General features: G+C 36.5%; 1 protein-coding gene across 1 annotated transcript in view; it reads right to left on the bottom strand.

Annotated features, from left to right (window-relative positions):
• Positions 1–9,428: 9,428 nt before the first annotated feature.
• SLC2A2 (solute carrier family 2 member 2) overlaps positions 9,429–23,942 on the bottom strand; it is a 29,597-nt gene continuing 15,083 nt past the window's right edge. Inside the window, exons 5-11 of the mRNA XM_077161025.1 lie at positions 21,453–21,568; positions 20,428–20,590; positions 19,745–19,932; positions 16,679–16,783; positions 10,602–10,703; positions 9,746–9,949; positions 9,429–9,661 (exon numbers count right to left, since the gene is read on the bottom strand). Coding sequence (XP_077017140.1) covers positions 9,458–9,661; positions 9,746–9,949; positions 10,602–10,703; positions 16,679–16,783; positions 19,745–19,932; positions 20,428–20,590; positions 21,453–21,568 — 1,082 coding nt within the window. The 3' untranslated portion in view covers positions 9,429–9,457. The remainder of the gene's footprint in view (positions 9,662–9,745; positions 9,950–10,601; positions 10,704–16,678; positions 16,784–19,744; positions 19,933–20,427; positions 20,591–21,452; positions 21,569–23,942) is intronic.

The following is a 23,942-nucleotide window of genomic DNA, read 5'->3' on the forward strand; positions in this document are numbered from 1 at the left end:
CAGAACTTGAACTATCTTGATTTTCCTTTTGCATAAGAGCAAATTACTGGAACTTTAGCAGATTGTGTAACCTGACCAAGATGAGTCATCAAACTGCATAGTCAGAGCTCAACTTTAGGGTGCAGCTTATTTGTAGAAATTAGTCCAAGAATCAACCATCCTAGGATTGTTGCTCAGAGTATGAACTCACCTAATACCTTCTCTGTTTAAAAAGAACAGTCCATTTCTTACAAGCAACTTCAACTTTTCTACTCTTTGTCTTAAGATATCTCAAAGTCTTTCTTCATTTTTCTCTACCTTTCTACCTGCTTCAGTGATTTTTTTTATCAACCTTTACAACACTTCTCCTATACTCCTCTCTCCCATCCTAAAATTCATTCTCTATCCTTCTTTTCCCTCAGCTTAGTCACAGACACATGCACATGTACTCATTGTGATAAAGTCTTGTATTGCTCCTCAAACTGAAGCCCCATTTTCCCTCTTCTTCTCACTGTCTATTTCTGAAAGTTAACTTCCTCCAAGTAATACACATGATACATATGCACAATGAAGAAAATTTGGATGGCACACACAGAAACACGTACAAAATGAGAAATTCCACCCCCTATGGGTAGCTGCTAACCACCGTTAGCATTGTTTTCCTTCTCTCTCTGACATTCTTCCTTTCTCTCTCTCTCTCCTTTCCCCCCCTGTCTCTCTCCCTCCTTTCCTCTGTACCTCCCATTTCTTTCTTCTTATCTCAACCTCTTTTTCTTCTATCTAAAATATATTGTGTATATATAATTTCAGCCACTTTTATGCTACCATAGCATTGCTTCAATTGATTTAATATTTTAAATTAAAATATTTCTTATATAATGAAAAAATTTCAAATTTCAATAAAATAATGCATGTCTACAATTTAAAGTTCAAATAATAGTGCAAGGCTTATATTAAATATAAAACGTAATGATTTCCTGCCGTAACTCTTGCCACCCTTGAGACTCCTTAGAGGTAAATACTTGAAAAAAATTTTAGCTATTGCTTAAGGCTTTCAGATTTCCATATTCTAATTCTTAGGCTGAATTGTTCAAAATCCCAGTGGAAATGATTGAGCTACTGAAAAAGAAGTGATTAAAGAAATTTAATGACTTTTTACAAAGGACCGGGTCAGGATAAAGGAACCAGTAAGGGATAGCAAAACAGCTTAGGCTAGTAATAGTGGGGCTTATAGGATGCCACTACCAACTCCAAGATTAAAAGGGACAAGGTAGGGCATGAAGCAAATATTAGAACTCAGAAAAGTCTGTAGTTGTAGGAGAGGGGCCACTCCACAGGAACTATAGCTTTAAGCATAGGAATGCAGTCTCTGCCCCACCCAGGTTGATAGAGTGGGGACTGAAGGAATAATTAGCCCACTTTCTTCTTGGCATCCCTTTAGCCAAACCTAACTAAAGTCAGAGACAAGAACATCCAGATGACATAGCTGAAGAGATCAGCCTTCTGAGGCACAGAGCATAGTGGAAAGAGTAGAAATAGATCTGGAGGGGCAAAAGAAAAATTACCACCATTTAGACTTAAACTGACATTTCTTGCTTTATTAATTTTAGTCATTTTGTGTTGACAACTTATTACAAATAATAATTGAGCTGTCTTTCCTGTATTTTCTTACCCCTCCACTCCACATATTCCTTAATATAGTACTATTGTAAATTTTATTTAAAAACAAGAATTATAACAATATTCAATGTTTTACATTATTGTGTAAATGACTATTCACTGCTGAACCAAGTATTCCTTCCTTATGCCACTCCCTGTCTCCTTCCTCTGGAATTACTATTCATCTCACAGGTTCATTTGCTTAGTGCTCTATGTATTTATCACTAATTCCTTCTAAATTTTTCAAAATATTCTTCATATGGAAAAATACCACAGAAAAGTCTTCCATTTCTGTTTTTCCCTGGAACCTTATTTTGCATTGCCTCAGTCTAAGTTAGTTACTTCCTAAGTACTGACACCAGTTGTCTACCTATGAACTCTATTCTTCACTTATCTTTGTATCTCCCTTTTTACTAAGTTCCATGTCTTCCCCCTTTGTGGTTTTCTCCTTTGTTTTAGTAGAGTATGCATTCCACTGGCTTCATGAGAAAAGGTGTAATAGAGGTAAAATTTTGAGTTCTTATATGTCTGGAAAGATCATTATTCTACTTTAACACTCAGTTGATAATATGGCTGGGTATAGAATTCTAGGTTGAAAATAATTTTCCTTCAGCATTTGAAGGCATTGCTCCATGGTTTTAAGATGTTACATGTTTTCATGATTCTTGTTCCTTTGTATGTGATCTATTGCTTCTTTCTATATGCTTTTATATCTACTGTTAATCTCTAGTGTTCTAAATGTCCATGATGAAAATTTTGGCTTTGTAAATTTGTTTGTGTTTGCCACAAAATTAGCTTTCAATCTTAAGTCTTGTTCTTTAGTTCAGCAAAATTCCAATGTAATATTTCTTTGATAATTTCTTTCCCTTCATTTTCTTCTTGTTTGAACTCCCACTGCTTGGATGCTGGATGTTCTAAACATCCTCTAACTTTCGCTTCTTTCTTTCCTCACACCATTTAGTTTGTGAATAATTTTAATAGCTATTTTCATGGCTGGCTATATTATCCCTTGTTCATGGACAAGAATGATTGCTTTCTTGCCTCATATGCCTTGCATTCAGGCATTGGGCCAGCACTTCTTTCCAATGCCCCTTTCATAGTCATCCTTCTTCCTCTTTACAGAGGAAGGTCATAGACTTCATTGAATCCTGGCGCTCACCATGGTTCATTGCCCCAGATGGTTAAGCTTGTTGAGGTAACAGAGGGAATTGGCAATAATTTAACCTATCAAACTATTTTAATTAAGGTAGCATAAGAAATTGTATATTTTGGCCTGAGTTAGGATATTTTGAAATCAGACATTATTGAACAGGATGGTGACCACTTTTGTTTAAGTGACTGTATCAAAATTTTTTAATGTATATTCTTCCTGAAGTGAAAGTTAAGAAAATTAAAGCATCCTTAAGAAATGCAGGGGAAAGTCTTACGACAGATACCCAGGAACTGGGATTCAGACATAAGCTTGCCACTGGAGTTAATATTAAGGGACTTATTTGAATTGAAAAATGAAATCTGCTAGGAAGTAAGTCTGCTTTGGAAAATTAGTTTGACAATGAGGACTGGATTTGCCTCTTAGATTATGACATATATTTTCCATGGATTGAACACATTTTCATACTAAATCTGAACCACAATGTTTTGGTGAAAATAGAATATGTGATAAGAGAGAAGAATTTTATGATATATGCAAAAACAAATAAAATTTAAAAATAATTCAATTCTCTCAACCTTTTCTGCATATATCTGGTTAAGCCAGGTGCTTCTAAGTAAAAGATTCACCAATATAATTAATAGCCTTTTATTAAGTCTTAGCAAAGACTTTTTTGGTATAATGCCCAGAAACTAACAGAAGGAATGATTCTAATGACTGTATAACAAATCCTTTTGCAATGCAAGTTCTTTGATTTCAGCAAAATTAAAGAAAGGTACAACTGAGGCATTAGATGGTAGATTATTAAAAATGATTTTTAATGATTAATAGTTATGCAATTTTTGGCTATAACTTGAAAATGGCTTGAATGACATTGCTCCTTCCATTCCCTTCTACTTATTTATGAAAAGAAATTCTGAGTACTTACATCTCTAATAACAAAAAATATTAATAGAATATCTGCTGAACACTATTTCACATTAGCAATAATATTAACTTATGAACATATAATTTCAAGAAAAATGAATAACCATATTCTTCTCACTAAGATAAATTTATCTAAAAAACACTTTAAATGAACAATATAAACAAAAATTTTAATACAGATTTTTTCATCTGTTGCATGCTACTAATAACTGTAAATACTGACTCAATTCACAAAACAGTTGTTAAACATTTTGACCCTAATAGACACAAGAAATTTTGTAAACTTAAATTTCGAAATATAGTCTTATTACAGAAAATAGTGATCAAAGAGTATGCAAATTTATTATTTTAGGATAAAATTCTTTGGGGGAAATAGAAAGAAAATATGAAGAAAGAAAAAATTCAACAAAACTTCCAACTGTTCAGGAAAAGCTTTACACACATACCTTAGTTTACCAGGCTCTGTGACAGATACCCCACAGTGGGTTGGCTTAGACAACAAGCACCCATTGTCTCAAAAGTTTGGCCAGAGGCTAGAAGTACAAAATCAAGGCATTCGCAAGATGGTACTCTCTCCTCAAAGACTGCAGCATTCTTTTATATTTTAAAATATTTTTATTAATAAAACAACATACAAACACACAGACATTCTTGACATGCCAATAGTCCATGCATGCTATACAATCAGTGGCTCACAATATCATCACATAGTTGTGTATTCATCGCCATGATAATTTTTTGAACATTGATCACTAGTGTTTCCATCTACCCAATTTATTTTAACTTTTGTTCCCCCTATTATTTGCTTGTTTTCTATCCGTATTTTTTACTCATTTGTCCATACCCTAGTTAAAAGGAACATCAGACACAAGGTTTTCACAATCACACAGTCACATTGTAAAAGCTATATCATTGTACAGTCATCTTCAAGAATCAAGGCTATTGGAATACAGCTCAACACTTCAGGTACTTCCCTCCAGCCACTCCAATACACCATAAACTAAAAAGGGATATCGATATAATTCATAAGAATAACCTCCTGGATAACCTTGCTGCTCTGTTTGAAATCTCTCAGCTACTGAAACTTCATTTTGTCACATTTCTCTCTTCTCCCTTTTGGTTAAGAAGGTTTGCTCAATCCCTTGATGCTGGGTCCTGACTCATCCCAGGATTTCTGCCCCATGTTGCCAGGGAGGTTTATACCTGTGGGAGTCACGTCACACGTAGTGGGGGAGGACAGTGAATTCACGTGCCGTGTTGGCTTAGAGAGAGACCACATCTGAAGGACTGCAGCCTTCTGGTGCTGGCTGGCTGCAACCTTTGGGGTTGCTTGGCTGCCCTCTCTACTTCCGGTCACCTGGCCATCTTTCCTTGTTGCTGTTTTTCCAGTTTCCATTGATTTCTGGCTTCTGCTCCTCCCTGTGTTCTTCTTTCTCTCCTGTTTCCCCAATAGTAAGGATTAAAGCTTAATTGATTTATTTGGGCCCCACCTTAACTAAAAGCAGCTTCTTTAAGAGGTCCTATTTACAGGGGGCTCACACCCACAGGAGTGTGGATAGTGATTAAGAGGATGCCTTTGTGGGGGTGCATGATTCAATCTCTGCCATAATATACATGTATTTTTAAAAAATGGTTGATAGTAAGTAACAGACTATTATAGTATTTAAATTCCCTTGGATACATATTAAAGAGCACCAAAGTAAGTTTTAAAATGTCAATATACATTATATTCTGAATAATTACATCCTTTGCAGCTATTTAAATATATGAGGAAAGATTTGATGTCTCAAGTTAAAAATCTGAAAACCACTGTCCTATAAACTTCTTTCTATTCTCTCTTTTTCACTCTGATTATTTGTGTTCAGATCATGTCCCCTTTATTAGAGTGCAGGTAGTTCAGGGACTATGTTTTCTAAGCTTTGCTTTGCATCTTTTCAGATGCAAAGATACTTTAACAAAGTACCATGTTTGTAATAGGAACTCAAATATTTGCTGAGTTAAAATTATTTTCATTTTCACCAAAGGGTGTCATTAGTTCTACCTCAGACTTTAGGTCAGATTTTTCTACTACTGATAATCCAAACTACTTCCAGATGGAAATAAAATTTGCGTTTAAAAAAACACATTGTATCCCTAAAATAGGAATGGGAAAATACTGTGAGAAAGCAATAAGTACATACAATAAACCAATGTCCATTTTCTTGAATGTGGTTATTTTGCATAAAAGATAAAGTGACAACTAAATATTTATAAATGTATTTATTGGCACAAAAACTGCTGTGTACAGTTTTGTGCTTTACTCTTAAGTAAAGCCATTTTCTTCTCATGACAATTCTTTTTAATGTGTACGAAATTAGAAAACAGTAATAACACTAACCAATGGCTCAGAGTGGTTCGACATAGGATTGTGATGAAATACTTCATTCAGCACTCATGCTTAGGACATGATAAGCACAAGATTTTACCTAATACTTCATTCAGCACTCATGCTTAGGACATGATAAGCACAAGATTTTGCCTAATACTGCTTTATTTGCTACATATGCAATAAGAAGTCATTTATGCATGCAAGCCAGTTTACATGTATATAACACTTTTGCAATTTTTGAGGGTTATTAAGAATGCTTGAGTTTTTCCCCTGTGATTGTCATCTTGTTACATTACATTTTAATATGATATACACCATTTCATTTTTGTATCTAATATTTTCCAAAGAAATAATATTACATATAGTGCCTCCTACGTTTTTAAAACATAATGTAGGCAAAAGCAAATTTTAAAAATACAATAAAAACTCTAATAACCTATTTAGAAATATCAAAACTGGATTTGGGAATTAGAAAGCCTAATATTTCCCCTGATATTTACCATTTCCTTCTCATAGTGAGATTATTTCTTGCAATGAGAAAATCTTATCTTGAATTTATAAAACCCCTTTCAAAATAAGAATTTGAGACTATGTTATATATGATCATCCTCTATTCTAATAGTCTATGAACACTAATTCTAGGTAACATTTATTGAGCACCTGTTGTGTGCAAGGTACTATACTAAGCAATTTACACTGAATCCACACACAACAGCCCTGTGAGGTAGGTTATGCAATTGTGGCCATTTTACAAAAGAGGGTTCCAAAGGCTGGTCTTTGGAAAGCAAAAGACACAGAATGGGACACATATACCCTGTTTTTCCCAAATTCCCCGTCATACTGTGAGCATCTTGAGGTGGGGGGTGACATCTTGATTGTTTCCTGACACTCTGATAATCAGTCAAGAGGAAGTAGGAAGAAGGAAGCTGGCTGAGACCTTTCATCGGTGTGGTGACGTGGGCAGTGGCAGGATATAGCAGCTGAGTAGCTAGACCCAAAAGTCTAATCCTCATATTTTAGAACAAGCTAAGAGAAAATTACATTTATAAGGACATCAGAGTATGAAAACTTTCACTAAAGTGCCAGAATACTATGAAAAATTAAGTGCTCAAACTCACATCTAACTTCCCTGGGATTAAATCTACCTAATTAGTGCCATGTTTATTGTTTATATACATACTTATATTTATATGTAGATTGTTGTAATCCTAGGAGTTGTATTATGTCAAACTAGTTCTTTTGTCCTTGTATGTATTATTTCCCCTTAATGTTTCTCTTCAACTCAAAGGAAAAGGAAAATATGCATCTCTAAAAAACAGATCGGAAACAATGTAAGGTGCTTTGATGTTTCTGAAGACAGAAAATGTTAGTGTCTGAACTCTGGTGTTTGTGAGTCAGTCAAAATAACTAATTAGAACTTAAAAATGTTTGGGGGGGGGGTTCTTTATTTAAGCCTTTACTACTTTATTCTCTTAGTAAGTGAAATGATGAATCGTGATGTTACTGAATCACATTTATTTATAAAAATGCTAAATACCTTCATCTTTGTAGTTTTGATCTTCCCAAAGGCCACCAGTGCCTTGAAGAAGGGAACAAGAGATGTAAAAAAGTAATTTTCCTACTCCTGTCCTACTCAGTCCTAGGTCCACGGTTTAGTACAAAGTTCTACTGAAATACTTATGTTCACTTTGATTGAATCTTGAAATTCCAAGTGAAAACAGTTTATCTCAAATTGGCTCAAAGGAAATACAATTTAGTCAAAGTAAAAAAAAAAAACCCAAAAACAGTAACAAAAAATTAGACTGCCAAAATACGTAAATGTAAACAATTTTGGCAAAAGCAAAAAAAGCAAGGGTTTGGTGCTTTTTATTCTTCACTCACAAAATGCTCTTTCAAGAGTGCCTTTCTTTAGTGCACATTCAGTACACAAAGAAAGGATTGGTTCAAGGCACCACTTTATGGGAAAACAGACTGTAGATACTTTAGCTCCCTGAGAAATCTTTGGTGTCCGTGAGAACTAATTTCCATAATTGTAAAACTGACTATCTGCTCAAGACGGTCGAATTGTTTGTGTATTTCCAGTCTGCCTGCATAAGTGAAAGAACTTAGAACAGTAGCTGGTGCATAAGTAGTGCACAATAAATGTTAGCAAAAGCCATAGAATAGTTTAGATGGCATCTGCATACCACTAAGACATAGAAGGGAATGTCAAAGGGAATAGTTATTTTATATTAGGGAACTCAGTTTTTCTAGGAAAGTTGTTCACAGATTTTATCAAATCTGAAATGGAATATTTCAAGCATATTAGCATTTATGAAGTTTCTGGAGTCCACCAGTTTCCCTTCAGGAATCCTTCAACCTTACCTTTTCAACTATGTTTTGAGATACAGTAATTACAGAAAATGTTTTTAATAGACAGAGCAATCCTTTACTTCAAATTCCCCTACATTAGACTGATCTAACTTATTTGGGGTTTGAAGAGATGTGCAAAATGCCTGACTTACCATTGCTTGAGTCTATTTTATAACCCAGCTCAGAAAATCAGATTATTTAAAAGGCAAACAGAAACAAAATGTAACTTGAAGGATTGAACCAGCAAGGAATGAACATGGTTTTGTAATAGATATTAATATTAACTGATAATCCCAGTTATATGACCAAGTAAAACCTCTTTACTGCTTCATATTGCAAAATGCCATTTGTTGTCTAACAAAAGAAAGAAAATCTTTCTGCTAAGTGCTGAAAGATTTTGGTAAACCTGCCAAAAGTAAAATAAATTTTTCTTTATAAAAATATTTTAATATACTAAGCAAATCATTTCACATAAAAAAATAGAAAAAAATAAAAATTTAGACAAAACACAAATTCTAGTGTACAAGAAAAAATCTGAATGGGAAAAATCTTTCTGCCACTCCTCATATCTTCTCTAGCATGAGATCCGTGGGTAAGAAAATTCTGGTTTAATCCAAATGCATACGTATTAATTGTATCTCAGGTTTTGAGTCCAATCAGGTACTTAATGAAGCCACAATGTGATATGTTGAAACTTCTGCACCTTATAAAGGGGAGGGCTAGGACCATGAGAAATGTACTTGCCCTTTAATGTAGCAAAATGGGCTGAACTTTTAGTTTAGCTAATTCTAGAGTCTTTCCTTCAACAACAGATCCTCAAACTTAAAAAAAAAATACATTATTTGGTAATGTTTGATGGCATTTCTGACCAGAGTCCATAAAAGCTCTGTAGATATTAAAATAATACTTGAAGACGTAGAGAGAAAGTTCTCAAGGAATCATCATTTTAAAAGCATATGTTCCCCTGCCCCGCCCCCCCCCGCCCCCCCCCATTTCTGTCCGTGTCAGAAAGCAGGTAGTTTTTACAGGGGCTCTGGAGCTCCAAGGAATTCCATTTCTACTGCAGCTTTTGGCTCTTGGGGTGAACCACGGTTCTTCTTTCGGAAATATGCTGTGATTTCTTCAAAGGATTTTCCTTTGGTTTCCGGAACTTTAAAGTATGCAAACAAGGTTAAGAGCAGGACAATTCCAGCAAAGAGGAAAAATACATAAGGTCCACAAAAGTCCTGGACAGAGAGCAAACAGAGTTCCAATTAGCAGCTGCTCAACCCTATCTCTGTTCAGTAACTGTACAGTATAGAGGTGCTTACCGCAATGTAGGGGAAACACAGGGCTACGATGAAATTGCAGGTCCAGTTGCAAAATGCAGCTATGGCTAATGCAGCAGGGCGTGGTCCTTGACTGAAAAACTCAGCCACCATGAACCAGGGTATCGGGCCTGGCCCAATTTCAAAGAAACTGACAAAGAGGAAGATGGCTGTCATGCTCACATAACTCATCCAAGCAAACTTACCCTGAGGAGGGAAAAAATGAAGGTTGAATTGGGACAATTGGATTCATCTTCCTTTAGCTAAGTAGGTTCTCATTGAATTCAGAGGTGGCCCAGCTCTCTTCTTGATGTGTTTATGTTCAACTGAGTGCAGTTATTTCTAATCTGTCATGCTTAAATCTTTTGAACTCTATTAGGGAAAATCATCTGGATGGAGACTTTATATGATATTTAACCATTTTCCTGTGGAAAAGGTGAGGCAAGGGTCCGTGGCCTTTGGTCTTGCCCATACCAGATTGTTGGATGGGTGAATGGCCACCTGTGAAGTAGGAGATGAAGATGCTGGGCTTGAGAGAGGGTCAGGTACTTGCCCAAGGAGACTCAGGCAGCCACATGCAGAGTCAGGTAGGGGTTGACCCAGAGTTATGTTCCAACTACACTGCCTCTTTGGGTAGCAACTACAAAAAATTAAAATTTATGTGCTGATGTCCAGTCTTGAAACCTAGGAAACTAGTTGTCCCCTTTCGTTTACATTTAGCCTTTGTGTGATGTGCTATTCCCCTGGCTTCATTTTGTAAGTCAATTCCAAAGGTTTTTGACATACAAACTACTTTAAATTGAAGCCAGAGGTGCTCTCATATGGTCAACAAAAAGCTTAGTACAGATACCAAACTTACCAGTAGCACAAGTCCCACTGACATGAAGATAGCACAGAAAAACATCCCACTCATTCCAATTAGTAACAGAGAACGTCTCCCTGCCTTTTCCACAAGGAATACCTAGGGAAGTTAAAAAAATATTTTCTTAGTTGTGTAGGTCACCACATATTGAATTTAGCCTTAAATAATATTTTCTTCCAAAGAACTTGGAAGAAGGCAATTCAATTATTCCATTTCACAGATGGGGACCTGAGGATGGGCAGTGACTCTTTTCCAATGTGGCATATCTGGTCATGGTAAGCAGAAGTAATCAACAAATGTCTGCTTAACCAAGTCACATTGATTGGATTAGGCCAGTCTAGAGGTAGAACCCTAGCTTGTACTGTCACTTTAGGATTATCACCTTGGGTACAGAGTTCAGATGCTGTACATCTTGGAGCACTCCCAGTAGATTTCCTGTACATTAAAAATGTGAAGGTTCAGCATAAAAAGTCATTAATTTCTTTTCTGATAATCATCCTATTATAATTGATACAGAAACATGAAACTACATGATCAATTAAGTGTCAGCTGTTCCCACCCTATTTTCTGATTGTTTAAAATAGAGTCAACTCTTGTCCACTCACCTGACAACATGCTTAATTCAATGATTTTACCACAATAGTCAGGTCTGTGCTTTACTGCTCTGACTATATGTACCTGGTGCTGGAAGTGAACTATTCATTTCAACAGATAGACTTTAAAGCAAAGGGTTAGAGTGCTTTCTTATTCTAATTCAGGAGCTATAGCATTGATTTCTTTGGGCCTGCGGACCTTTGAATTAATGGTTAAGATTTACAGTCAGCTCGAGTTTGTTGACATACCCTTTGCCTGCTCTTTGGCTTATTGCCAAGACTGGTGAGTCACAAAAAGGACTACTTGTGATAATTTCTCACGTTGCCAAGTAAATTGACTAGGTACATCAAACTATCATTAAATCTGTAGCAATCCAATACCCATAGTATAGAGAGCTTTGGCTCTGAAAATATCTGGGAAACATTTCTTTTCACCTATAGCGAAAGCCCCCTTCATCTCCGAGGGACATTCATATCAGAGTTTCACATAACTTCAGATAGGAAGAGTGGCAAATACCCACATTTCATTACTGAGAAAGAAGTGGGAAAAGCAAACTATTCTCTGGTTCATAAAATCCCTCTGTACGTTGTGACTGTCAACACAGTTAACTTGATGAGTCTGTGTGAAGCTACCATGAAATCAGAAGTATTTCTTCAGGATCATTGGCTTTTACTGTATCTTGTTTCTGAAAAATTATCTATTCACTGAGAAGAATTTTATTTTCATAATAAACTCTAAAGCTATGTGCCTTGAAAATTGAGTTGGACTCCCTCCTTGAGGCCGGTGAGCACTATAGGGTGGGAGTGACTGGGAGTGAGATTTGTTGCTTATCAGTGGCTAGGGATGTCTGTCCAGCCATAGCTCTCATTTTTCTGCCTCAGGCAGGATGTGTCTCCTAGATCGTGGATGAAGAGCTAGAGTTTGGGAGCTGCTGCTGCTCCTCAGATCCATCTTGCATCCGGTTTTCCCCGTGTTTCTTTCCATGTTTCACTCTCAAGTTTATAGGATCTCTTCTATGGGACCATTAGTTGGAGGAAAATACGGAATGAAGACCATAACTCAGCATGGCATTGGGAAAGTCTCTTTTTGTTTTAGTTTCTTAGGCTGCTGAAAGCAGATACCATAAAATGGGTTGGCTTTTAACAATGGGAATTTATTAGTTTACAGTTTTGAGACTAAGAAAAATGTCCAAATCAAGACATCATCAATGCTGTGCTTTCTTCCTGAACACTGGCTGCTGGTGACCCTTGGCTCCTCTGCCACACGGCAAGGTGTGTGGCGGCATCTGTGGCTCTCTTCTTTCTCTTCTGGGTTTTGTTGCTTTCGGCTTCTGGCTTCTGCGGCTTTTTCTCCTTCTCTCTCTGTATTCACCCCATTTATAAAGGGGTCCAGTAAGAGGATTAAGACCCACCATGGGTCATGCCCTAACTGAAGTAACCTCATCAAAAGTCCTACTTATAATAGGTTTATACCCACATGAATGGATTAGCTTTAAGAACGTACTTTTCTGGGGCTACATACAGTTCCAAACCACCACACGTTTCCTGAGCACTCCTTCGGTTTGTTCACCTCAAGTTGCTGAAACATCAAGTTGTTATTAGGGTATAATTCTATATGCATATATTTATTTGGAAGGAGACATAGAATTCCTTAACATTGGTTCAATTTGGGGAAGGGGACTGGGTGACTGAGGGACTGTCCTTGTACTTTTTGAAATTTAAAGCAACTTTTCTAACATAAATATAATTATATTCTAATGAATAAAAATTTTAAAAACCATATAACTGTCCAACACAAAGAAGGTACACCAGGAATGTGGACTATGAATATGGTTAATAGTATAATTATAATATTGTTTCATTAATTGTAACAAAGGTGCCACACTGATGCAAAATCTTAATAATAGGGAAAACTGTGCATGTGTGGGAGGTATTTGGGAACTTAGTACTTTCTACATGATTTTTCCATAAACTCACAGCTCCTCTAATAAAAAAAAAGAAAAGCAGCCAAATATAATTAAAATCTTTTAATCTGTAGTCCTGGGGGGGTTAAGAAGCTGATGAGAGCTAGGTATTTTTTGAATTTTTATTATGTAACTCCCTTTCTTGAAAGAAAAAATGATGAACTCTAAAAAAGTATATTTAAAATAATCAAAACACTGTTTCAAATAAAATTCCTCCAATTTTACTCCTCAGGATGGGGATAGGGGAGGGGGGTGAAATAAAATTCTGCAGGTGTCCTTTCTATGTGTTTTCAGTTATTAGGCCCTCCAATCTTATCAATTTGATGGGTTGCATATGAAAGCCTATTGTACACAAAGTATTTTAATTATAATTCCCATATGAGAAAAAATATGTTGACAGGTAGTAGAATTTGTGAAAAATATTATTCCAGGAGCCAAAAGGATGCGAATAGTTCCTTGGATTGTCTCCCAGTAACAGGCTTTCATTGATTTAGAGTGGCCTTTTGGCTTCAACAGGCATTATCTCTAAAGGCGTGACCACAGAACTGCTGGGGTTCTGTTGTTATTTGTTCTTCCCTTCTCTAAGGTCCAGCACTGTTGAATGTGGTCTGGACAAACCTGCTTTTTTTTTTTTTTTTTTTTTTTATACATGGGCAGGCACTGGGAATTGAACCCGGGTCCTCTGGCATTCCAGGCAAGCGTTCTTGCCTGCTGAGCCACCGTGGCCCGCCCCAAACCTGCTTTTTGATGTAGGCAGCCAAGGTGTAATTTATTGGCCACCCTAAGGTAATAGCTAAAAGCCCATATGCAATTGGATCTGGCCATTAGCTTATACGTACTATTGAATTCTAGTAACACTCATGATTGTATAGCTTTGCCTTTTGAAAAAATCTTTTAATCTTAATGAACTTTAACTGGGCAGCTTAAGTGTTTACACTTCATGCCTTTCTCTTGTTCCTATGTATGATAATGTTAGAATGTGTACAGAAATGGGGTCTTAATGGCCACATTGATAAAAATCCAAGAGTCCTTGTATTTTGTGTTGTTGTCTTTCTTGACGCCTTGCCACACTGCTCTCATATGTTGCCCAGGCTTAGAGGGATGACAGCACGCAAAAAGGCACATTTTCAAGGAAACAATACTCTAAGAGATATAAATGATTGGCCACATTTAAAAAGAACGTTTCTCTTTTGAAAATGCAGCTTCAGTTGCCCAGGGTCTTAATTCCAATCCTTATTTCTGGTATTGAGCTGGTTGGGTATATCAGCAAAATAGAAATTAAAGTGAGACCAGAATGAATTCAAAAGGATAATCCATTTGGGGGGATCTCTGAAAAGTAGGTGTTCTGGAAGAAGGGAAGGTAGTGGGAACTACACCATGCTTACTTTCTTATGCCAGAAGTTGTTGCAAGAGTTCAGAGGTTTTGGACCCTGTGATATTGGCAGAAAGATTATCTACACCTTAAGCAAGCACATGACTCCCACCTTTGAGCTCATTAAAGGTGCATTAAACACCCTCCACCCCCCCAACCCCCCCAAAAAAGTCCATGTGGAGAGAATGAAAAGCAAGCAACTATATTCTGTTTATCCATTTATCTGCTGATAGACACCTGGGTTGCTCCCACCTTTGGCTATGGTGAGTAATGCTGTGATGAACACTGGTATACAAATATCTGCACTTGTCCCTGCTTTCAGTTCTTTTGGGAATATACCTAGGGGTGGAATTGCCAGGTTGCATGGTAATTGTTTAACTTTCTGAGGAACCACCAACTGCTTTCTACAGTGGTTAGACCATTTTACATTGCCACCAACAACGTATGAGGGTTCCTCTTTCTCCACATCTTCACCAACACTTGTCATTTTCAGGGTTTTAGAAAAAGAATAATCTTTCTAGTTGGTGTGATTTGGCATCTCATTGAAGTTTTAATTTATATTTCTTTAATGGCTAATGATGTCAAGCATGTTTCACCTACTTATTGGCTTTTCGAATATCTCTTTTTGGAGACATATCTTTTTAAGATTGGATTGATTGTCTTTTTGCTTTTGACTTATAGGAGTTCTTTATATATTATGGATATTAAACTATTATCAGATATATGGTTTCCAAACTTTTCTCCCATTCTGTAGGTTGTCTTTTCGCTTTCTTGATAATGGCCTTGATGCCCAAATGTTTTTAATTTTGATAAAGTCAATTTTATCTATCTTTTCTTTTGGTAAAAATCTTTTTATTGCTTACATAATGCCTTATTAATATTTCCCTATGTTTTCGTGTAAGAGTTTTAGAGTACTAGCTCTTATATTTGGGTTATTGATCCATTTGGAATTAATTTTTGTGTATGTTGAAGGGTGTGGGTCCACATTCACTTTTTTGCTTGTGGATTTCCAGTTGTCCCAGCACCATTTATTGAAGAGACTATTCTTTCCCCTCATTGAATAGACTTGGCACCCTTGTTGAAGGTCATAGATGTGCGGATTTATCTTTGGAGTTTCAACTCTATTCCATGGACTAAATGTCTGTCTTCATGCCAGAAGCACATTGTTTTGATTACTGGAGTATTTTATTAAGTTTTTAAATCAGGAATTTTGAGTCCTCCAACTTCCTTCTTTTTCAAGATTGTTTTGGCTGTTCAGGGCCCCTTTTGAGTCCATATGAATTTAAGGATCAGCTTTTCCATTTCTGTGAAAAAGGCTGTGGAATTTTGATAGAGATTGGATTGAATTTGTAGATCACTTTAAGAGTATTGACATCTTTACAATATTAAATCTTCTAATCCATTAACACAGGATGTCTTTCCATGTATTTAGGTCTTCTTTAATTTCTTTCGACAATGTTTTATAGTTGTCAGTATACAAGTTGTTCATCTCCTTGGTTAAATTTATTCCTAGGTATTTGATTCTTTTATGTGCTATTGTAAATGGAATTTTTTTCTTGATTTCCTTTTCAAACTGCTCACTATTGGAGTATAGAAACTGAGCTTACCTCTGTGTTTATCTTGTATCCTGCAAAATAGCTGAATGCATTTATTAGTTATGATAGCTTTCTTGTGGATTCTTTGGGATTATAAATATATGGGATCATGCCATCTGTGAATATGGATAACTTGACTTCTTAGAAAGGACCTTTAGTTATTTCAATAAAAATCCCATTAAATTTGGAAAAAAAATGTTTTCTCCAAGACATCAGCATAAAAAAAGAATTTCAATCATGGAAGGAGAAAACACAGGGATTTATACAAGGAGAAGGTCTTCTGCGCCCCTGAATGAGTTATAACCTACAAGCCAGTGATTAAATGGCATCCCAGCAGATGGGGAGAAAAACTGTATGCCTTCCTAGTTATGAGTAATTTTAATACAGTAGCCAGCTTATTCACAAACAGGACCTCTTTCCATGACCCTCTTACACACCCACTGCACGTGGACAAGAAGTCATTGATCCCTCTTCAGCTCATAAGCGTTCCCCCCCTCCCCCTTTCCTGGATTGGGGACCAGTAGAGTGTTTGTCTAGGGTATTTACTTACAGAGAGAACAGTGAAAACTGTGTTGACAGCACCAACGCCTATCGTTGCATAAACAGGTTGGCTGATCCCAGCCGTCTGAAAAATGCTGGTTGAGTAGTAAAAGATCTGAAAAGTAAAAACAGTTAAACATTAATCAAAGAACCTAATACAAATCACTTTACCTAACTCTTCAAAGAGATTTTGCCCATCCTTTCCTTCCAGGGAAGGAGAATCTACAGCCTTCTTTTAGTGTTCAACTGTTTCTCATTACTCATAAGTCTCTCTTTATAAAGATTTAGCAGAAAATACTGCTACTGAATTTTCTTTAGTTTATATTTTTCAATTTTTAACTTTTTCTTGAGTCTAACATACATGCTAAAAGCACACTTATTAGAACTGTAAAGCTCAATTAAATTTTTTTTTTTTTTTTTTTGCATGGGAAAGCACTCGGAATCGAACCTGGGTCTCTGGCATGCCAGGCGAGAATTCTACCACTGAGCCACCATCACACCGCCCAATTAATTTTTACAAACTGAACACACCTGTCTAATCAGCTCTCTGATAAAGAAATAGATCATTTCCAACCTTCCATAACCCCTTCATATGCCCTCCCACTCACCTTGCCAAGGAAATTACTCTGAACTTCTAACCCCATAGGTATATTTTGCTTAGTCTTATACTTTATACAAATGGAACCATGTAGTATATTTTATTTTGATTGCGGCTTCTTTTGTTGAACATTACTTTTGTGAGAATCATATGTGTCATTGTGTGTACTTGTAGATTGTTCATTATCATTACTCTATAGTATTATATTAATAGAATGCAATTTATTTACCAATTCTGCTATTAATGGGCATTCAGATAGTTGCCATTGAGGGTGATTATGAGTAGTTCTGCTATGAATATTCTTATACAATTCTTTTGGTGAATTAAAAACTCATTTATATCTGAGACTAGAACTGCTGGGCCATGGTACATGTATGTGCTCATTTTTAATATACACTCCCAAGCAATTTTCCAAAGAAGTTTGTGTCAATTCTAAGTTCCCCCCAGCATGTATAAGAGTTCTGGTTGCTATCACATTTAATCCAAAATTTTCCAATAGTCTCTGTGCAGGCAGGAAAACCTTATTCACAACCTCCATACAAGCCTTTTATTATTTAGTTATAATAGTCTTTTAGGTCATTCTGTCATCCTCTGTCATTCCTTTCTGCTGTAACGTGATCTGTTTCTGGCATCTTTTCCTGTAGACAGGGCTGATGCAGGAGGATTGCGTAAATTATGTTCAGTGAGTAGTGGCTTACAGCATACTGCACTGTCACCCCATTTTTCAGGCTGTCCATCAGCCCCAGATTCAACATTTCTTGGATATCTTTCTATTCAGGTGATATGATGGAAAATGAAGCAATAAGGTTCAGAGAGAGTAAATTGTGCTAGTAGACAATTGTGCCATTAGACAAACAGGCAGAGTGGAGACAGAAGGTACCATTTTGGTCTCTGAACCCCCAAATTAGGCAGAATATTAGATAAAATTGAACAAATCAGGACACCTACAACCTCCAGATGGGTCCCTGGACTAGATAAGTCCTGAAAACTGCTGGACCCAGCCTCTCTAGAACACAACTAGTTCCCTCTCCCTACCCCATATTATTGACAGTCCCTTCCGACATGAAAAAATTAGAATGGCCATAGCCCAAATACCCTTAAAGAGTGGGTAGAAAGATCAAAGGTGATGGTGGAGTTATACAGAGAAGGTTGGGTTTAATAAATGAATCTGATTGCTGAATCAATAAGTCTCCAGTATCTTAGAACAGCTAGAAATAAAAACCTAAAATTGTGGAATTGTAACCCATACCAAACTCTGAAATCTGTTCTACAGCTAACTGTTGTGCTGTGCTAGGAAATCCACTGCTTTTTTTGTATAGGTGTTATTTTTTACACACACGCAAAAAGTCACTAGTGATGATAAAAAAAAAATATGTATTCCTTCTAGCCTCTTAGCGCAGCTAGAAGGGAAAAATCAGAGAGGATTGTATGGTAGCCCATGACAAACTCTGGGATCTGTCTTGTAACTACTTGTTGAAGAGTGCTCTGAAAACTATTGCTTTTTTCTTTCTTTGCTTTGTTTATCTGCTATATTATATGATAAAGAAAGTTGAAAAATTGAACATCAGGGTCCCCTTAAAGGGGGACAGAAATCACAGCAGATCAGTTTCTGGCTTGTAGACTAAGGTTCGTTTCTCCTTTTTGTTTCAACTGTTGTGAATTACTTTTCTTTGCATCCCCTAAATCTCTGCCCATCTATTGTACTCCCCTAGAGTTTCTTGTGGACCTGGGATTGGCTTAGTACACTGGGGCAGAAGTCCCTCACATGTTTAACAGCAATGATGAGGGGCAAGTGATATTCTTTATCTAAATTCTTAACAAGTGTTTAACTTTTTTCCTAGTACCTAATTGTTAGCAGAATCATTCTGTTCTATATATTGTGGATGTTTCAATTCAAAACCTGAAAGCTAGCTACTATATCATTTAGTGTGGTCATCATTCATACTTCATATACCCTTACTGACCATCATCATGCCTCTTCAGTTTGTTGTATATTTTGTGTGCTGTCTTCTCCAATAGTATGAAAGTCTCTTGGATGGCAGAACTTGAGCTTTGCACCTGGCTATCTGATATATTGCCTTTAAATAGATACAGTGAGCCATGGAATTCTTTTTGCCATGGCTATCAGAAATCCTAAATTTGTGCCCAGCTCTAGAAGCATCTTGTAATTCAGTGTTCTTGGTATAATTACTCTTCCTTTTTCTATTTGGTTTTTAGTATGGCTTTTGCCTTTTTTCCCTTCATCTTAATGGACATATAGTACCAAGGATTGTAGACATCTTTAAAAAATTGAAGCTCGTTTTATAAAGCAGTTGATACACAACAAAGAGAATGAATGTACACTCAATATATATTTGTTGTGATAAGACATGATATCGACATTTTAAAATGTCTTTTAGCTATTTAAACTCACAACCCTTACCCCCTCTTCCCAGTTTCACTTTGCTCTGGCAAGTTAGTGGGAGTTCTTAGACTCACTCCATTGATTCCAGAAAATTGCTGAGCCATATGGAGCATCAGGGCTACTAGGACCGGCTTTCGGTAGCTGGAATTGGTGAAGAGTTTCATTATGGAGACTTTCTGTTCACTTGAGGCTTCTTCCTTTTCTTTTCTCATCTCAGTGATGTCTTTGGTGACATCATCGGATCCTCTGAGTCTTCTCAAGCCTGTCCCCAGAAATGATCACACTGAATCAACTCAGTTAAAACAAAAATAAATTTAATAAAAGAGCTAGAGTTTTGCATGGTCCTTTGATTACTTAATAGCGTGTCAGTGTTGGAAATTGCTTTTAGTTCAATTAAATTCTTCTCTTTGATTGACAGCAGCAGAAAAAGCAGAATATTTGGCTTCATTCCATGACAAAGACAACTATGATCCTTATTGTCATAGAAGCATAAAGCTGGAAGCGTCTTTAAAAAACCTCTAAGTCCAATGTCGTTCATGTAGGTTTCTGGTGTGAGCTGGAGTAAATGCTTATATGTGCGAAATGGCATGCATCAATCATATTAAAGCAATTTCCATGCCCTTCTTACATGCAATCACTGCCTTCACTTGAAAGGCATTGCTACTAATTTCATGAGCAACGATTCATGCACTCTGGTTTGCATTAGCTGATAAATTCCAAAACAATAGGAAGAAAGAGAAACATGCCCCACACTTACTCTTCTTTGCTTTGGCTTCCTCATCCACCTTGATGTAAAGATACCTGGGGCTTTCTGGACAGAAGAAGAGCAGCACAGACTGTAGGACGGCCGGCACAGCGGACAGACCCAGTGAGATGTGCCACAGGTCCTGGTTGCCGAGGATAAAGTCAAGGCCAACAATCTGAAAAGGTAGGTAAGAAACCAATCAGCTACACAACACTTTGGGGCCACCTTTTGCAACAACTTGCTGAAGAAGCACAGAGGCAATTTAGTAATAATTTTTAAAAGCTTTGGTTCAGGTATGCACAAGATGGAAACGCTTACTAGTATGCCTAACCTTAATTAAATTAGATTTATTTGTTTTACAAATAATTCACTAATTAATGCAAACAATTTTACCAATTCCCCTCGAACATTTAAGATGAGAATAGACCAAACTTTTAAAGACACATTTGCTATTGAAAGAAACATGCAGCTATGGTCTCTTTGGATCTTTGTTTAAAAATTTCTTCTTAGAATTACCCAGGACTTACACGGGAAAGGGTTCCATACAAAAACAATGACTCTGATGAGCCCAGCTTAGAGATCCCTATTCCAGTAGTTTACACATTGCCCTCTGAATAGCCTAGATTGAGTCCCCTGGACTCCTGAGACTCTGGGTAGTAGGGGAGTAGGGCTGCAAGTCCCACCCACTAAATAAGGGCTGCTCTGGTGATCATTTACCTTTTGGATTTCCAGGTATGATTTTCAAAATAAAATATTTGAAATTTCCTATTTCTTGAAATTCCAATAGAATAATTTTTTTCTAGAATAGCTCCAGAAGTTCAAGACCAGCTGGAGGCTCATCAGGTCACCTTCAGGGCCAATTTCACCACAACTCCAAGGAAAAAAGTGAGGAGTGGTAATAATTCAGCTTTGAGCTAAAAAGCCTGTGTCTCCACACCACTTCCACCACCACTGGTGGAACTGGTTTCTCTTTGTGCTAATCTACAGGGAGAGTGGACAGAGAAGGGGGGGGTGGAGGAGAAGAGGGGGTGGTTTACCTGGTTAATAAGAATGCCTGTGACAATGGCCAGCTGGTGGAAGGTGCCAAGAGCACCTCGGAGAGTGGTTGGGGCAATTTCCCCAATGTACATAGGAACCAGGCCTGAAATTAGCCCTGTGTGAAACAGGAACACAAGAGTTAAAGCACAGCCAGGACTCTCTCAGTAATAGTGATTTGCTGTAAATACAGTAAATACCCTGACTGAAAATCCACCCCGTTACACACATACTGAGTCCTTTGGAAGGAATAACTCTTATCTCCAGCCATGGAAACAATTTATGCAAAAAATATTTGTTGGCATGACCCCAAATGAAGTTGTAGTTGGAAATACAAATAGAAGGAAATGGTTAGTCTTGTATTTGGCGATTCTTCATAGCACTATCTTAATTAGTTGAAATCTATGTAATATTATTCAGTTTAGATCACAATACTTTAGATCATAATACTAATAATGTTATTAAAACATTATTAGTATTATGATCTAAAGTATTAAATGTTTAATAATAAAAATATTATTAAAACATTATTAGTATTATGATCTAAAGTATTGTGATATTAAAACATTATTAGTTGAGATTCATGAGATTAAAGAGAATTAGAGTTATACAGAGAAGGTAGGATTTAACAAATGAGTATGAGTACTGATATTTATATTGATATTGTATTGATATTTCTTTTAGTCTCCAGTATCTCAGAACAGCTAGAAGTAAAAAAAAAACCCTAAAATTGTGGAATTGTAATCCATGCCAAACTCTGAAATCTATTCTACAACTAATTGTTTCAATGGGCTTTGAAATTTATTGCTTTTTTGTATATATGCTATTTTTCACAAAAAAAGAAAAAAAAAGTCGATTGTAATGATAAATGCACAGCTATATGATGATATTGTGAACTATTGGTTATATGCTTTGGATGATTATATATATGTGGTATGTGAATATATAATATATATCAATAAAAAAATAAAATAAAGGGAATTAGAGCATATGTAGACCAATCTTTTCACCTGATAGAGGTAAGAAATGACTTGTCCAAGGTCACAGTGTAGTAGAGGCTTAGCGTGAAAACTATATGCCCTATCTGAGTTTCCACAATGTGGTGGTGCCTCAAGTAGAGGGCAGTGGAGGTGTAGAGAGACTGGAAAAGGTTAAGGAACTTGGGGACTCTGGAGGTCCCTTCCCCCAATCACTCCACCCAGAGCAACCCAGCTCCTTCTTTATTCTTTCCAAATATTAGGCTTCAGAACAGATTTTATTTGAGGAAAGTCTTTTTCTGCTTAAAGGGATTAAACACAAAAAACTGAAAAGCAGCAGGCAGTTCTGCCTTCTGTAGCTTTCTTAAATGCAGATGTAATCAGTCATGTTAGAAACAATGGAGTGCTCAGCCATTTGCTGATTGCATCAAAAGGCCAGAGACTATCAATAAGCCAAGGGTGAATTCAATATTTAGCATTTTCTTAAGGAATTTAAAATAAGATTTATTGGAGGCTTCCTCTTAGGGAGACTGCCTATCAAATGAAATGGATGGTCTCTCTGTAAAAGATTCTTTTGGGAAATGTTTTCAATATTTTAAAAAAATGCATCAAATTGTTCTTAATATCTCACATGAACTTCTACATTGTTGATTTGGCATCTGTATTTTTTGCTGAATTTTATATGTGACTCTAATATATAATCTGTTTAATATTAAACATGAAAAAAAACCACATTTATTTGGCCCTGTTCTAGACTATACGCTTTGTGTGATACTCTACTATACTTCAAGAACAGAATAATGTGGATAAGCTCACAGGTCTGAAGTGGCATGCACCTGAAGCCAAATCCTATTTCCTATAATTTTTAGCAACTTGATGCTCATAATCAGATATAATTTTAAAAGGTTGTTTGAGAGTACAAGTAAGCTAGATATACTACTGATAGGTTGCTCCATGATATGTTTATTGCATCTCTTTTCAAAATTGTATGATTTTTTTAATGCTATACTTTCTTTTTTAATGGAAAGAAGAGAAAGAAGAATCATGATTTGGGGCCTGTCTGATAGGAGTTATCTGTATTTCACAGGAGAGAAACCAAGGCTCAGAGTTAATTAATACATCAAAGGCCAGACAGAAAGAGACAGGGCCAGAATTGATTCAGTCTGAATCCAAAGCTCTTTCTGCTGTGCATGTTGATTCTTCACCTTGTAAGGCTACCCTGGCCTTCCGTTATTTATATTAACACTGAAAATGATGAAAAGAGACCTTCAAATAGACATTCAGTTAATAACCTATGAGTATTTTAGACTTGTGCTTCAGCTGATCACTTATAACACTGTTCTACAAGTAAAGGTGTTACAAATATTTTATGCAAAATTTTGTCCTCACTCCTGCCTCCTATGCCCCCACCAGCCATACACACAGGTACCTGCGCGCGCAGGTCAAAACCTCAGCCCAGAGCCATCAGAATCAGGGCTTTCTTGGCATTGGAAGTTAAAGATTTGGTGATTGGTT

This window comes from Tamandua tetradactyla, chromosome 5, assembly GCF_023851605.1.
Source record: "Tamandua tetradactyla isolate mTamTet1 chromosome 5, mTamTet1.pri, whole genome shotgun sequence".
NCBI lineage: Eukaryota > Metazoa > Chordata > Mammalia > Pilosa > Myrmecophagidae > Tamandua > Tamandua tetradactyla.